We start from the raw sequence: 15304 nt of genomic DNA on the forward strand, positions 1-15304 counted from the left end.
CCCCCAAAGTCCAAGTTGTTATTTAGTAACACAGCAGCTCAAAAGTTAAGAGGGATGGATGAAGTATATAACCTCTTCTATGTGAATAACAACTGGTATATCTTTATGCGACTGCATCAGATTCTCTGCTTGAGGCTTCTACGGATTTGTTCCCAAGCTGAGCGGCAAATTGAAGAAGAAAACCGTGAGAGAGAATGGGAACGGGAGGTGCTAGGCATAAAGCGAGACAAGAGTGATAGCCCTGCCATACAGCTACGTCTCAAAGAGCCTAGTAAGTACTTACACTGTCAGCTTTCAGAACCTATGCTGGGTGGATGACTGCCATCAAGGCCTCATTAAACTTGCAGGTGCACTTGGGCCTTAGAATGAGGGTTCATATACTACCTCTGTAACTTAACTGGTATGACATTCCTTAAACCTGTGAACTCATGAATGAACCAATACAATGGAGTAATTATTACTTTATGGGGTTGCTTGAGGGCTTAGGGAACAGATACATACATAGCACCTTTTGTAGTACCCAGGTTGTGGACATATGGGGTCTTGGCACTGTGAACACATGAGGGATGAGGGAATCCTTGGCTAGGTTAATGAGCAGTGTTTCAGAGGAGAAGAAATGTCGTAGTCATCCCATTCCATAAAAACTTAGAAACTTCTTGTTGTTCGTGTTTATGACAAATAGGAATTTCCTCAGCTGCGTGTTAGCAGGCTTCTCCTTCATGGGCTTCGTGGGTCATTTCTAATATTTTCTGAAAAGGAATTGAAAAGGCACATGATAGTGTGAAGCACAGCAGAGACATAGAGACAATTCAAGAAAGGGATAGCCACGGGCTCATTAAGGAAGCGGCCATGTGCTTTCTGCCATGCCGGGCTGCCCTTCTGTGCTCTTCATGTAGGAGTCCTGTGTATTACCTTAGTTTTTTACCTGTCGAACTAAAGGCACTAGGAATCTATTTGAAGAGCTTTATCTGTATTAGTCATAGCTTGAAAGAAACAACTTGGGCCTTAGGTTTGGTGATTCCTTCTGTTTTAGTAGAAAATTACAAACACAATGGCTAGATCCAGGCTTGGTCACTCCTTTAACCTGGACTTATGCTGCAATAGCTTGTTCTTGAGTGATAATGCCATCCCTCATGCCAGTCATAGTTTGTGGCTACAAACTATGGACTCTGAATTATACTAGCATAGCCTGTTTCGTGACAAGATGATGTTCTGTGAAAAATTCAAGCCAGTAGCTTTATTTAAACAGTAATGTTTAGCTGGGTACAATGGCACCCGCCTGTAATCCCAGCACTCAGGGAGGCAGAGGCAGATGAAACTTCATGAGCTCAAGGGCTACCTGATCTACAAAGCTGGTCCAGGACAACCAAGGCTACACAGAGAAACCCTGTCTTGTTTTGTTTGTTTGTTTTCTAAGATCTACCCCGTTTTACTTGGGTGTGTGCTTCCCTTTGTTTTGCCTTAAAATTAAGTGGCTAGTAATCAATGAAAAGAGTTGTTTTTTTTTTTTTTTTAAATAATTGACACTTGATAAAATTTTTATTGAAGTGCAACATATATGCAAAAAAAGGACTCAAATAAGAATATGTATCTGTGCATGGGTGCTGGAGGGCATGGAGTATCGCTAGTATTTTTCTGACCCTTATTCTCTGAGACAGGGTCTCAGTGAGCCTGGAGGTGGGTCAGTGGTCAGCAGACCCTAGGGATCCTCTCTGCCCATGCTCATAGCCAGGTTCTTATATGGGTGTTGGGGCCCCTTATGGAGCAAGTGCTCTTGTCCACTGAACTATCTCCCCATCCCACAAATAGAATCTTATGGCTCTGGTTATTTTTCTATAACGAGCACACTTTAGTCAAAAAAGAAATTAAAGAAAACCATAATGCCAAGACCCAGTAGCCTCCTTGTGCCACTATTGATTTCCAGACTTAGAAATAATTTTTTTTTAATAATTTGAGAATGGGTCTTCTCCTATAAAATGCTTACTAACCTGGAACTTGTTATGTACAAACTTCCAGAAGGCCTCTTGCCTTAATCTCCTGGGGATTTAGACATGTGCCATAAGATAGTTGAGTTTAGTTTTTGGACTCTTATCAGTGTGTGCTATTCAGTAGGCTCAGGAGACCTTATTCCTAGTGCCCAGTCTAGTTGCTATGTTGCTAGTAAGACTTGCACCAGCTATTGGTTGAAGTGCTTTGTGTGCAACAAGTACAACTCATTCAATTTAATTTGTAGGGTACAGTGTTGCAAATCTATTTTAAACCAAAGGACTTTGATACATTCAGATTTATTTTGTTATTCCTAGAGGGGTTAATTTGCCTAACTTCTATAGTCAAGAGTTTTTCAAGTGTGGAAGCATGTAACTATGCCTGCCTTTTCTTGTCTCTACTTTATTCTTCATTGAAATAGCTTTATGAGCAAGGTTCCCTTCAAGAAATAGTTTGGTGTAAATGGAGGAGCCAGCAACTTGAAGGACCTTCTTCGCATATTTTGCTATCAGGTGACACAGAACTTAGCAGTGCTATAAAGTGTCTCTCTAGCATAGTCAGGTGGTGTTGGAAGCTACTGTTAGAATTTACAGGTCACTGTTTATTCTGGGATGGACAGTTCTGGTGATTATAGCCTATCAGGTTTCATCTCTGCAGTGCATTGAGTTGGACATGTTTTACATATCTGGTGTTTGTCCTTTAAGATGCTCTAAGTTACAGGATTCCCTGTTCTCTGTACTTGAGCTTGTCTTAGCAGAGTAAGGTCTTACCTATCTAATCTTTCTTATAGTGGATGTTGATGTAGAAGATTATTACCCAGCTTTCCTGGACATGGTGCGGAGCCTGCTTGATGGCAACATAGACTCATCACAATATGAAGATTCACTGAGAGAGATGTTCACCATTCACGCCTACATTGCCTTTACTATGGACAAACTCATCCAGAGCATCGTCAGACAGGTGAGAGGGTATGCTGGAGGCTAGGGCTGCCAAGGCAGGCGTTCTGTGGGAAAGGAAAAGCAGCAACCATGTTACAGTGTTTATAAACATGTCTGTGAAATGGAAAGGACCAAATTAAAGTGAAGTTGTGTGGCTTTTCCCGAGGAAACAAGGAACAACTATCTCTTCACCCCTTATGATAAGCTGACAACAGACCAAAGAAATGATTGTAACCAAGTCTAACTCAGTGAACCATAATGTTCATTGGTGTTTCCTAAGAAACATGGGTAGCTCAGAGGCAGTGGCAGCATTTTTGAAAAGCCCACTGTATGCACTCCAGCATGGCTGACATTTCACAAAAGCTGAAATTTTGGAGCTCATTCCACAACCAGAAGGCAGCTTGACCTGTGGAGAGTGTTCTTTCCACAGCTGTTAACTGCTTTTGTAGGCGGGTCAGGAATTCAGGGTCATCCTCATCCACATTCTAGGCCAGGCTGAGAAACATGCGGCCCCTGTGTGTGTGGTTGTGGGGAAGAGTTAAGTCAGAGTTCAGGAGCTTACTGAATTTTCTTTTTCTATTACTTCCTGAACCTTGCACATTTTTTTTATTTGGTTTTTGTTTGTTTTTAAGAATCTCATGTGCTCCCCTCCTTTTTTTTTTTTTTTGTTTTTGTTTTTGTTTTTGTTTTTGTTTTTGTTTTGTTTTGTTTTTCGAGACAGGGTTTCTCTTGTAGCCTTGGCTGTCCTCTGTAGACCAGGCTGGCCTTGAACTCAACAGAGGTCACCTGCCTCTATCTCCCCCAAGTCTGGGATTGCAGACAAGTGCCATTGTGTCCAGCTGAACCTTGTATATCTTATTTTATTTTATTATTTTATTTGTTTGGTTGTGTTGTGTTAATTTTCTTCATGAGTCTGGTGTTCCTGTTCAGAGAGAATAGCTAGACAAATCCGTTTCTCCTGTTAACAGAACATGACTTTTCCAACATTGGAATCATCTCCTAAGTTCTCAGTATGCCCTTACAGGAGCCTCCTCAGAGCCTGTCCTAATGGCCACTTGCAGAGAACACAGGGGTCCACCTCTTTTTTGAGAAGGAAACATAGGTGTAACATTTCCTTTTCTACAGATAATGGTGATTCTGTGTATTTGCCTCATTTAATATTACAAGTCCTTTACAATGCTCTGGCCACCTCATTTATCCGAGGCTTACAGTGTTAGGTTTGTGGTTGTTGCTTTTATGTTTTGTTCTTGGAAATTTTAAATGTGTGGAGTTGTTTGTGACAGGATCTCACTATATAGCACTGGCTCGCCTTGAATTAGTCCTAACTTCTGTGTCAGCTTCCTGAGGACTGAGATTACAGGAGAATATCAACGCCCAGCCAATATTATTCTTTCTAAGCATGTTAACCTTCTGTCACAAGTTTGTTAAGACTCCCTGCTACTCATATACTGAGTATATGAGTACATATATATATATATATATATATATATATATATATATATACACATATATACACACACACATATATATATGAGTACATATACATACACCCTAGTAGGTCAGAGTCTTCAGGTATACAACTTTTGTGAGCTAAAAGATAGAAAAAGCAAACTCCTCTCCCCCCCATCCACTTTACCAATGCAGAGGGAAAGGCTTTCTCTTAGGGAAAATACTGACCCTTGCAAAGAACCCTTGTCTTTTTTGTTGTTGTTGTTGTTTTGTTTTGTTTCTCCCTTGGCTTTGGAAGGATATATGCCTCTGTGTGCCCATAGAATCTCATCAGGATTGGAGAAGAAAACTGCATGTAACTGAATCTTGGGTCTTACTGAGAGTTGTTAGTGAGACAACTCTGAAACTTGAAAAGGTACTAGGCCTTCTCATAAGATGTCTGGGTATGACTGATGAAAATCATTCTTGGATATAGTTAGCTATTCTCATAATTGAGAGACAAATCCCTATTGATTCCTTAAGTTTATATAAGTTAGCAGCTCCATTTCCTCAGTGTATGTTTCTGTTTCCAGTTTTACTATTGGCTACAGCTAGGAACAAAGTCTTTCATAGTACCAACCTAGTATTTTTAAAAGAAGCCAATAAAATTAACCTTCCATAAACCCTAGGTTATTTTTTAGATAATTCATTTACTTAGAAGAGAATCTGGTTATGAATTTGTGTTAATGCTGTCAACATATTTTTAAAAACTGGAAAGTAGGAATTTCCTCCAGAAAACCCAAATATCTCACTTAAAAAATGTATATATGTATATGTACATATATATATATGTGTGTGTGTGTGTGTGTATATATATATATATACACACACACACACACACACACATACAGTGTTCTGTGTGCATGCCAGAAGAGGGCACCAGATCTTATTAAAAATGGTTATGAGCTACCTTGTGGTTGGTGGGAATTGAACTCAGGACCTGGAAGAGCAACTAGAGAGCAACCTCTGAGCCATCTCTCCAGCCCAGATCCATCAGTTTTTAAGACATGTTTAAGCTTCTCACTTTAACTCATCAGTGAGTTATGTCTGATCATCTTTTCTTCTCTTTTTATGTGGTGGTCCCCTGGCATTCCCATTTCTGCTTGAACAAGTTTCAAGGTCGAGCTTTACATTTGTCTTCATTTTTTTTTCAGGCTGTGGCTTTATTTAGCTCAGTTCATAGAATTAATTGCCAAGTATTCAAGAAGGTCTTGGTTGGATCTTCAGCACTCTTGAAAGTGGGTATGGCAACATACACTTATAATCTCAGCATTTTGGAGGAGGAGGAGGCAGGAGGACCCAGAGTTGAAGGTCATCCTCAGCCTCAGATACATAAGACCTTGTCTCAAAAACAAGGAGGCAGCACTGGAAGTGTTGCCACATGTCTATAACCCTAGCACTCTGGGAGGCAGAGGCAAGTAGATCGTTGTGTGTTTGAGGCTAGCCTGGTCTCCATAGGTAGTCAAGGACAGCCAGGGCGACACAGAGAAACCCTGTCTCAAAAAAAAGCAAAAGCCAAAGAAAGAAAAACAGAAGGGTTAATTTTAAGTGCGCAGCCTCAGACATCTTAGCTACGGATCTCAGCTACAGTGTCATCATATGAGGCCCAGACTGTGGACGCTTCCCTTCATCCTAGACATCTTCATTCTCATGCTGCTCTACGTTTGAACACTCACCATACATGCTTGGCTTCTTGAGCCCTTTCCATATTTCAGTACCCCTGGCCTTGGTATTACCCAGCTATCTTATGCAGGAAATCGCTTTTAAAAAAATCTTGCAAAATCATCCCTCCATCATTTCTGGTTACTCGTGTAACATTTGAGTGTGTACACACCTCCTTGTTGTCTCTGGATTTGTAGTGATGCCTTTTCCAAAGAATCTGAGAGAGAGCAGATACCTAAAAGAGGATGTAATAGGAAGTCAGTGCTACATAGTCTGCTCTAACAAAGTATGTGCTGTGAGGAGAGTCTGAATGGCACAGAAGGCTCATATCTTGGGTAGACTGTTTGACCTTGCTCCCTCTTCTCCACTTAAAATTTTGTGATGCTTTTACTGTGTTAGTTACCAAGTTATATAAGAAGCCGTAGTTTAATGGTGATGTCTAGGTCTTTTATACTTCACAAAGACTGTATCTTCCTAAAAATAAAATGGCTTAGTGTCTGAGATCATGAAACTGGCTAAAACAGATGAATCAATATTGAAACTAACATTTTTGCTTCTCGGTTGTTTAGGGATTGGTTGGTTTGCTATTAGGGACTGAACTTAAGACCTTGTTCTTGCTAGGCAAGCCCTCTACCACTAATCTATATATCACCTAATTTTTTTCCTGGTATCTTTATGGATAGAGTTTCATTTCACTTGTGAGAATTTTTAATTTTACATTTATTTATGTATTTTGTTTAGGTGCGTGTCATATATGCATGTGGAGATCAGGGGACAGCTTATGAGAGTGGGTTCTCTTCTGTCATGTAGATTTCAGGGGTTAATCTCAGGTCCTCAGGCTTGAGGTCACATCACTTTACCCTCTGAGTTATCTCTTAGAAGCATTTTAATTTCACAGTAAGAATAGAGAGGAAGATAAAAACAAACAGTGGAATGGGATTGCTTATGTCACCTGTTGATGCACTTGCATATGTCATGGCCTAGCTTGGCCTTCAGCAGCCTGTGCACAAAGGTTCACCTTTCTAGGGTTAACATAAGTCACGAGGCTCTAGTATGCCTTGCCTCACCCAAAATAAAAAGGTTAACAGTTTTCAACCATATTTAGTTTTTATTGAAAAGGAACTGGGCTGGGTGTGGTGTTGCACGCCCTTAGTGAGGCAGAAGGGAGGCATATCTCTGTAAATTCGAGGCTAGCCTGTTCTACAAAGTGAGTCCAGGACAGCCAAGGGTAAACAGAAACCCTGTCTCAAAAAACTAAAAAGACGGAAAAAAAAGAGTGTTTATGAAAATGAACTATTGAGGCCAAGGACATAATTTTACATGGTTCTGGAAAAAATAAAAGAATTAACATGTACAATTTAAGGATTATACTTCTGTCTGATAGAGAATAATCAATGGCCTGCTGGTGAGAAGGCTGCCCTGGGTAAGGAAGCTTGAATTCTAGTTCCAGCTCAAATTCTGTGGGCAGGTAATGCAGCAACCTTTTTCCCCCTCTGTTGTAAGTTGCTGTGAAAATTTACTGTTAATTATCTTTTAGTAATGCTAAATTACTTTTAGTAATTTAGCTAATTTAATTAACTGTTAATTATCTTTTAGTAATCCTAAACAGCTGTATACCCAAATCACCAAACAGACACTGGGATTTATTTAATTAACCTAGAACACAATGCTGGGCAATAGTTACTCTATCCTAAACCTCCAAGCCCTCATAGTTTCCTAACATTTAGATTTCCCACATTATACTTGCTTTTAGTGATATTAGGCCCAGTCCATCTCTCACCTCCTCATTCCAAGATCTCTCTCTCAGCTCTCTCCTTTCTTCTCCCTCCTCTGCCTCCCACATTCCTGTCCTCTGGCTCCACCCTCTCTTCCTGCTTCCTTTCCCTTGCTCAACATTGTGGCTAGTTGCTTTATTTTGGCATGTTTACACAAAGTTGAAACAGGTGATGCTCAGAGTAAGTATCATAATGCAATATCTGGATTGAAACCAGAGAGTGGGGGAGAGAAATGAGCATTTGAATGAACAAGAGTAAAGTGTATACTTTCCAAAAGAACATTATACCAACATTAAAGTAAGAAAAGAAACAGGCAGATCTCTGAGTTCTGGATCAAGCTTATTTACATAATAAAAGCCAGGATGGCAACTCCTGCTGTTTAGCCCTTGGTACCCCCACCCCTTTTTATTTTATTTTATTTTTCCTGTATACAGCCTTGGCTCTTCTGGAACTCATTGTGTAGACAAGACTCAGATCAGTCATGAGCTCACAGTGATTCGTCTGCCTCTTCCTCCTGAGTGCTGGGTTTAAAGGTGTGGCCACCATACCTGGTTTATGCAGCAACTTTTTAAGTTTTAGGTTTTGTACAAGGGTTAGGAATAATAGATGTGGGCCTAGAAAGTAGCTTAGCAATTAAAAGCAGTTGCTGTTCTTTCCAGCAGCTAGGCTACTCACAACCTCCCGTAACTGCAGTCCAGGGATCCACTATTCTCTTCTGGCCTCTGGCCACTAGCCACCAAACACATAGAGCTGACACACTACAGGCTCACATACAATGCATAGAAATACAAATATCAAATACTTGTGTTTTTTTTTTTTAAATCACAGAGATCTTGTTTTCCAAGGTACCTCTCTTCATCCCAAGTCTCAAATTTTATTATCTAATACAAAAAAATTTCCTCACAATAGGCATTCCTTCCATTCCAGCCTGTTTCCCAGAGTAGTTGTGGATTGGATAAGAAATATGTGTGGAAACAAAATTGTAAACAATTTAAAAATACATGGAGGGGCATACAAACCATGGAACCTGGCATGGTGGTGTACATTGATAGTCCCAAAATTTGGCAGGTGGAGTCAGGAAGATTAGAAGTTCAAGTTTATCATCACCTACATACTGAGTTTGAGGCCACCCTAGACTACATTAGACTGTCACAAAACAAAAGCCAATTAACTGCAAATTTTTTTTTAAGATACTTAGAATGACATTTTATTTACTTTGCTAGGAAACATCATACCGCTGAGACTTGGTTTACTGTTTAAGATTGTGTACGTTTTATGAAGTATTAATAAAGGGAGGAGATCCTGACTTGGTTATTTTCCATGAAGATTACAGTGCTTTCTAAATTAAAAGAACAATGTTTTTAAGTTGAATGGCTATTAGAGGACAGACCTGCTTTACTGGCTCAGTGTCCTGTTTTTGTTCCAGCTGCAGCATATTGTCAGCGACGAGGTCTGTGTGCAGGTTACTGACCTTTACTTGGCAGAAAACAATAATGGAGCTACTGGAGGCACCCTGAACACTCAGACATCAAGGAGCCTTCTGGAGTCAACGTACCAGCGGAAAGCAGAGCAACTAATGTCGGATGAGAACTGCTTTAAGGTAAGAGTTGCTCATGTAACCATGGATCTTGTTGCTTCTGGAGTTCTTCTCCAAAAATAAGTCTCTTTTGGGCAGTCTACTTTTGATTCTTTCCTGCCACTCATTCATGCATTTACTCAAGTCGCTTGTTACGGGTATGTGCTTTGAGTTTGCGTGTGTATGCAAATCAGGAGACAGTTTGTGATGGTCTACCTCAGAAGGTGTACATGTTGTGAGTCTGTGTTGTTCTGCCATCGTGTAGCCCCCCTCCCCCCCCCGAGTTTTGCTTGGGTGGGCTGGCTGCCTCTCTGATTATGAGCCAGAGTTTTACATGCTCTTTGGCAGCAAACACTTTACCAACTGAGCTGTCTATGCAGTTACCATTTTCGTTTTTTAAAAAAGTAAAAATAAATAAACAAGAAACAGACTTTGTTACATTGCCAGAGCTTTTAAAAAAACTAATACTTTGTAAATATTTTCTTGAAAAAGGTTTATGTGTAGAATCTATGATCATTGTTAAAAACATACTAAGTGTAGGCAAAAATTTTTAAATGACAAATTTTTTTCTAGAAATAAACACTGATAACACTTCTAGGCTTTGGATATACATTTTATTTTATGTGTATGAATGTTTGCCTGCATGTATGTATATGTACCATGTGTGTGCCTGGGTCCCTCTGAGGTCAGAAGAAGGCATTGGATTCTCTGGAACTGAAGTCATTGGTGGTTGTGAGATACCATGTGGCCACTGTCTCATTTATAAGAGCAGCAAATGTTCCCAACCTCTGAACCATCTCTTCAGCCCCTTGAAAATGTACATTTTGAAGGTGCTGTCTTATTATTCATTCTTCAGGATTATCAACTTCATTTTTACAACTACTTTTCCCTCCTCCTTCCTTCTGTTTTTATGAGACAGAGTCTAGCTGTGTAACACAGGCTATTCTTAAATTATAGATCCTACTTCCTCGGGTAGCATATGTGAAGGCCTGAGTTGCTCCCATCACCCATCTGTGATCCTAGCACTCAAGAGGTTATGCTGGGAAGGTCAGAAGTTCAAGGTTACCCTCCTAACCTGAGACTCTTAACCCCACCCCATGAAAGAAATGCCCATAATATTGGGTATATTAGGTAGTTTTTATCATTTGTCATTGTAGTATCTAATTATAATTTTAAAAAAAAGTAATTGGAAATCTGTATGTCTGACATAGTGTGGAATTAAATTACAGTCTCTTATATACTGGATGGCATTTGTTTTATTATTCTTAAAAAATTAAGTACAGCCTAAGTCATCCATAGTTGTGTACACCTTTAATCCTAGCACTCAGGAGGCAGAGGCAGGTGGGTCTCTATGAGCTCAAGGCCAACCTTGTCTACATAGCAAATTCCATTACAGCCAGGGCTACATAGGAAAACCCTGTATCTTCTCCCCCACAATTAAATATAGCCTGTTATGGTACTTGCTGAGGTAGGAGGATTGCTGTGAACTGGAGACCAGACTTGTTTTTTATTGGTTCTTACTGGATTGCTTATCTCCCTCAGATTTTTGTTTTAGGTTAACTATATTATTGTTGCTAGGTTTGAAGTTTTAGGAACAAATTGGTTTTTTATAGCCTTTCCTAAGAGCATACTGCAAGTGGCCCGCCTCCATTTGCTGCATCTGCCTGATTCATAGCATGGCCCTTCATAATATTCTGGCTGGATTCTGGTTTCTCCTTATGTAAATGAGGAGGGTTGAAATTGTTTACTTAAAAAAAATTTTTTTTTTAAGAGACAATCAGATTTAGCTCATGTTGTCCTTAAACTTAACTTGTCACAGAAGATGACCTTATTTCCACCTTTCATTCTCTTGCCTCCACCTTCTTGGTTCTAGAATTATAGCAGTGTGGCACTGTGACCAATTTATCACAAGTTTACTTGTAAGCTCTCATTTTTCCCATGTGAATTTTATTTTTTTATTTTATGTGTACGGGTGTTTTGCCTGCATGTGTGTGTGGGACATTGAGAGAGTCAAGGTTCCAGAAAAGGAGATCTGTTGACAGTTTTCTATAAAATGTGTCCTGTGACTGCCCTTAACAATGTGTTGCTTTTATTGAATGTTTTTTAAAGCCACACAAATATTATTAGCAAAATATAAGAATCTAGAACTTCAATTCAAATATGATTGGTGCCATTAACAATATTTGGCTTGGCTGTGGCGCTTTTTATATTCCAGGTTTGTCTGGAACTATATAGGCCATACTCTTGAGGCATTTCTGTTACCCCAGCCTCCTTGTACTGGGTGTATCAACACACCCAGCTCAACAGAACCTTTTAAAGTGTGCGTGTGTGTTTTCACATACATTGGCTTGTGGAGGTCAGAGGGCTGCTGCAGAAACCAGGCCTCTTCTCCCACCCTGTGGATTTTTGGGGGTTAAGCTCTGTGTTGTCTGCTTGTCGTTAAACACCTTTACTCACAGAGCCATGCTAGCCCAACAGAACATTCTTTTTAGTTTTTAAGATTTTTAATGTTTGAGAATTTCATTCATGACTACTTTCTTTACATCACTTCCACCTCTTTCTTCTCCCCTTTCCGATTTTTCCACTGTTCCCTTCCTCACCCTTGGATGCATGGCTCCTTCTTTAATTTTCACTGTCACATATGTCTATAACCCACTGAGTCCAGTTGGTGTTGCCACATATACTTAGCACTGAGCACCCAAGATAAATTATCAGGGGCTTGTCCCTCTTTCAACAGCCATCAAAGGTTCCTATAGCTCTTCATCTTACAGTGGACCTTTGTGAAATTTTCCCCACCTATATTGGAATACCAGCTGATGTCATTATGCAGGTTTTGTTTAGATAACCCTGTTGTTGAGGTCCCATGGATGTGGCTTCACCATTAATGTCTAGAAGACACTATTAAACACACGTCCTCGTCTTCTGACTCCTAAAATCTTCTTGACTCTTCTTCCCTTAATCTTTCTTGAGCCTATGTAAAGGGACTGCATTGCAGATACGTCAGCTGGGATCAGACGGCATGGTCAGTTACTCTGTGCATTTTGACCAGTTGTGGATCTTTGTAGTCCTTGCCTCTAGGGAATGTGAGCCATGTAATCCGAGCAACCACTTATTAACATAATTTTTTTTTATGATTTGTTTTTATGTGTAGGGATGCCTTGTCTTCGTGTATGTTTGTGTACCACCTGCATGGAATGCCCTCAGAGGCCAAAAGCCTCTGTTGCATCCTCTGAAACTGTAGTTATCACCATGTGGGTTCTGGGTGTCAAACCCAGGTCCTCTGGAAGAGAAGCTGATCCTCTGAGCCATCTCTGCAGTCCCACTTTTACCTTTTTAAATCAGCTTTTCAATATCTTTTTGTTTCTTCTTTGGAACAAAATTTTACAGTCTTAGTATCTTTCTGCCTTCAGTATGACAATCTAAGTTTATAGCGGAAGAGGAATGTTAATTCAGAACATGGCTGCTCTGGCAAGAGATCACATCCAAATATCTGTGTGATCCACCTGGAATACAAACATGCCTTTAATCCAGGAGACACAGGCAAGCAGATCTGAGTTCAAGGCCAGCCTGGTATAGAGCAAGTTTTAGGTAAAGAAAAGCTTAGGCCCAGATGTGGTAGTACATGCCCTTAATCCCAAAAAATGAAGGTAAGCATCTATGTTTAGTGGCAGAAAAAGTGACAAATCAGAGAAAGATTTGACAGAATAGAATACGCCCAAAGAGAATAGAAAGGAGAGGGAAGCTACTTAAGGGGCAATGAGAGAAGAGTCGGGTTTTACCAGGACAGAAATAGAGAGTATGCAGAGAGAGAAAACAAACTAGACACCGTAAAGGCAGCAGAAGCCAGAGTGAGGAGCCAGATTAGAACAGGTTGCTGGAGTTAGTGTGAGCCAAGCAGAGCAATTTCGAGGCTGAGAGAAAAGCCGGATTGACTAGCTGGGTGAGGAGTTTGAGCTAGAATAGCTGAGTTGAACCAGCCAGCCCAGAGCTAAGAACTACAAAGGGTGAGCTTATTCAGGTAAGCCTCAGGCAGCAAATATTCTCGGCCTAGGGTAGCAGATGGAGGCAGAAACCCTCTGAGATGACAATTACAGGTGAATAAAAGTTCTTTTTACACATAGCCCTGGAGATTGTTTGTTTACACTCTGCTTCTGTTTTGCAGCTAATGTTCATTCAAAGTCAAGGCCAAGTTCAACTGACGATTGAGCTTCTAGACACAGAAGAGGAGAACTCAGATGACCCTGTGGAAGCAGAGGTATGGACAAGTGTGCTTCACAGAGAGCTTGTCTGGTCACCCTACATTTTGGTGGGCTGTAGCTCCTTGGGATTTTTGTAATTTTGTTTTTAGGATTTGTGCTTGTGTGCATGCCTGCGTTTGTGTTATGGCTGCTAGGAACAAAACTTGATCCTCTACAGAACAACCAGTGCTCTCAACCAGTGAGCCATCCCTCTAGCTCCTCCATAGGCTGTTTTAAGGGTCAGGATGTTTAGAGTGTAGGTCATTCCAAGTATGTCTATCCGTACTCACTGTGGAGTTCCAGTGGTAGTAACTCTTTAAAGTTCGTGCCTCCTCCTTTCATCCGCCGTAATAGGTTGGCAGCATAGGTGGCTTTTGTTTCTTTACTAAATGATTAACACTAAGTGAGGTGCTTTTGTTTGTTCTGTTGTATCATTTGATGCATTGTCATGTTCACTTTTTAATTGGGCTAAATGAACCCAGAAATTTTGAACTCGGGAATATATTATTCTTGCAAGGATAATATAAATTGTGAACTGGAGGGATATTATGTTTGCCAGGGTAATATAAATAAGAGCCAGGCCACATAGATGATTTCAGTAGAATAAGAAGAGATGATTTGGCTTGTATTTGCCAAAACTTTGTTTTTTTTAAAGATGTGGCAGTGTTCCACATATTAATGTGGGAGATTATCAGCAATACTATTTTTCTACTGATTTATTTTTGTTAACTATCTCAAATGTACTATCTTGCTGTCTAACAGATTTTGTGTATGTATTTCAATAACAAGTAACAAGCATATCTTTAAGAGAAAGGGCATTACTTTTTAGTTTTACAGTGCTAGGGTTCAAAGGCAAACACTTTATCACTGAGCTATAACCTGAGGGCCCCTCTACCCTCTTTTATTTGACAGGATATTAGTCTTTTGCATGCTAGATTTAATTTTGTATACTGCCACACCAGGCTATTTTGTTCTTAAAATCTGTAATCTTTGGACATTTAGTGACAGGTTTATACCTCTGATGTACAAATACAGCTGTTTTTATGATCATTCTCCTACATTTCTCTTTGTAGCGTTGGTCAGACTATGTGGAGAGATATATGAGTTCTGATACTACGTCTCCTGAACTTCGAGAGCATCTGGCACAGAAACCAGTATTTCTCCCAAGGCAAGTCTGCAGATTCATCTCTGTTGGCAATACATACTGCACAGCTGGGTCAAGGGGTGGGGAGCTTCAGGCTCTTGGTTTCCTATATTGCTTGTCTGTTCTGTCTGCTCAGGACGGTGTTAGAGCGCTTGCTAGCTTACCTGTAAAATCCCCAGCACTGGAGAAGTGAGAGCGTGGGAGAATCTGTAGCCCTCATTCTGTCAGCTGGCTGTCGTGTTGTGTCCATGGCTCAGTGGTTCACCAGCAAGACTCAGCATATAGCCATCCTCAGAACTGCAGTAATCACAAGAAAACACAGAGCAAAGTCGGCAAAAGGAAGAATGTGAGGGAGCTAGGCACAATCTTCTAAAAGCCCTCCCCCAATGGAGTCATACAAAACACTCTTAATTCTTTAAGCCAGCATTGTGTTTGGAATGCTGCTTCCCAGAGAAGCTCATTAGAGACCAGATGTCAGGCTTTTTGTTGAGGTTGAC

The 15304-nt window shown here is 40.3% G+C and overlaps 1 protein-coding gene and 1 long non-coding RNA gene across 2 annotated transcripts in view; one reads left to right on the top strand and one right to left on the bottom strand.

Moving 5' to 3' along the window:
• The window catches only part of Sin3a (SIN3 transcription regulator family member A), a 61579-nt gene that overhangs the window by 43060 nt on the left and 3215 nt on the right, over window positions 1-15304 (top strand). The window contains 5 exon segments of the mRNA XM_055621949.1: window positions 1-271; window positions 2777-2946; window positions 9276-9449; window positions 13588-13680; window positions 14737-14831. Coding sequence (XP_055477924.1) covers window positions 1-271; window positions 2777-2946; window positions 9276-9449; window positions 13588-13680; window positions 14737-14831 — 803 coding nt within the window.
• The window catches only part of LOC129687515 (uncharacterized), a 21382-nt gene continuing 6300 nt past the window's right edge, over window positions 223-15304 (bottom strand). The window contains exons 2-3 of the long non-coding RNA XR_008721799.1: window positions 14972-15104; window positions 223-749 (exon numbers count right to left, since the gene is read on the bottom strand). This is a non-coding gene — a long non-coding RNA (uncharacterized LOC129687515). The remainder of the gene's footprint in view (window positions 750-14971; window positions 15105-15304) is intronic.

This window comes from Psammomys obesus, unplaced genomic scaffold, assembly GCF_907164565.1.
Source record: "Psammomys obesus unplaced genomic scaffold, mPsaObe1.curated_primary_1811, whole genome shotgun sequence".
Taxonomy (NCBI): Eukaryota; Metazoa; Chordata; class Mammalia; order Rodentia; family Muridae; genus Psammomys; species Psammomys obesus.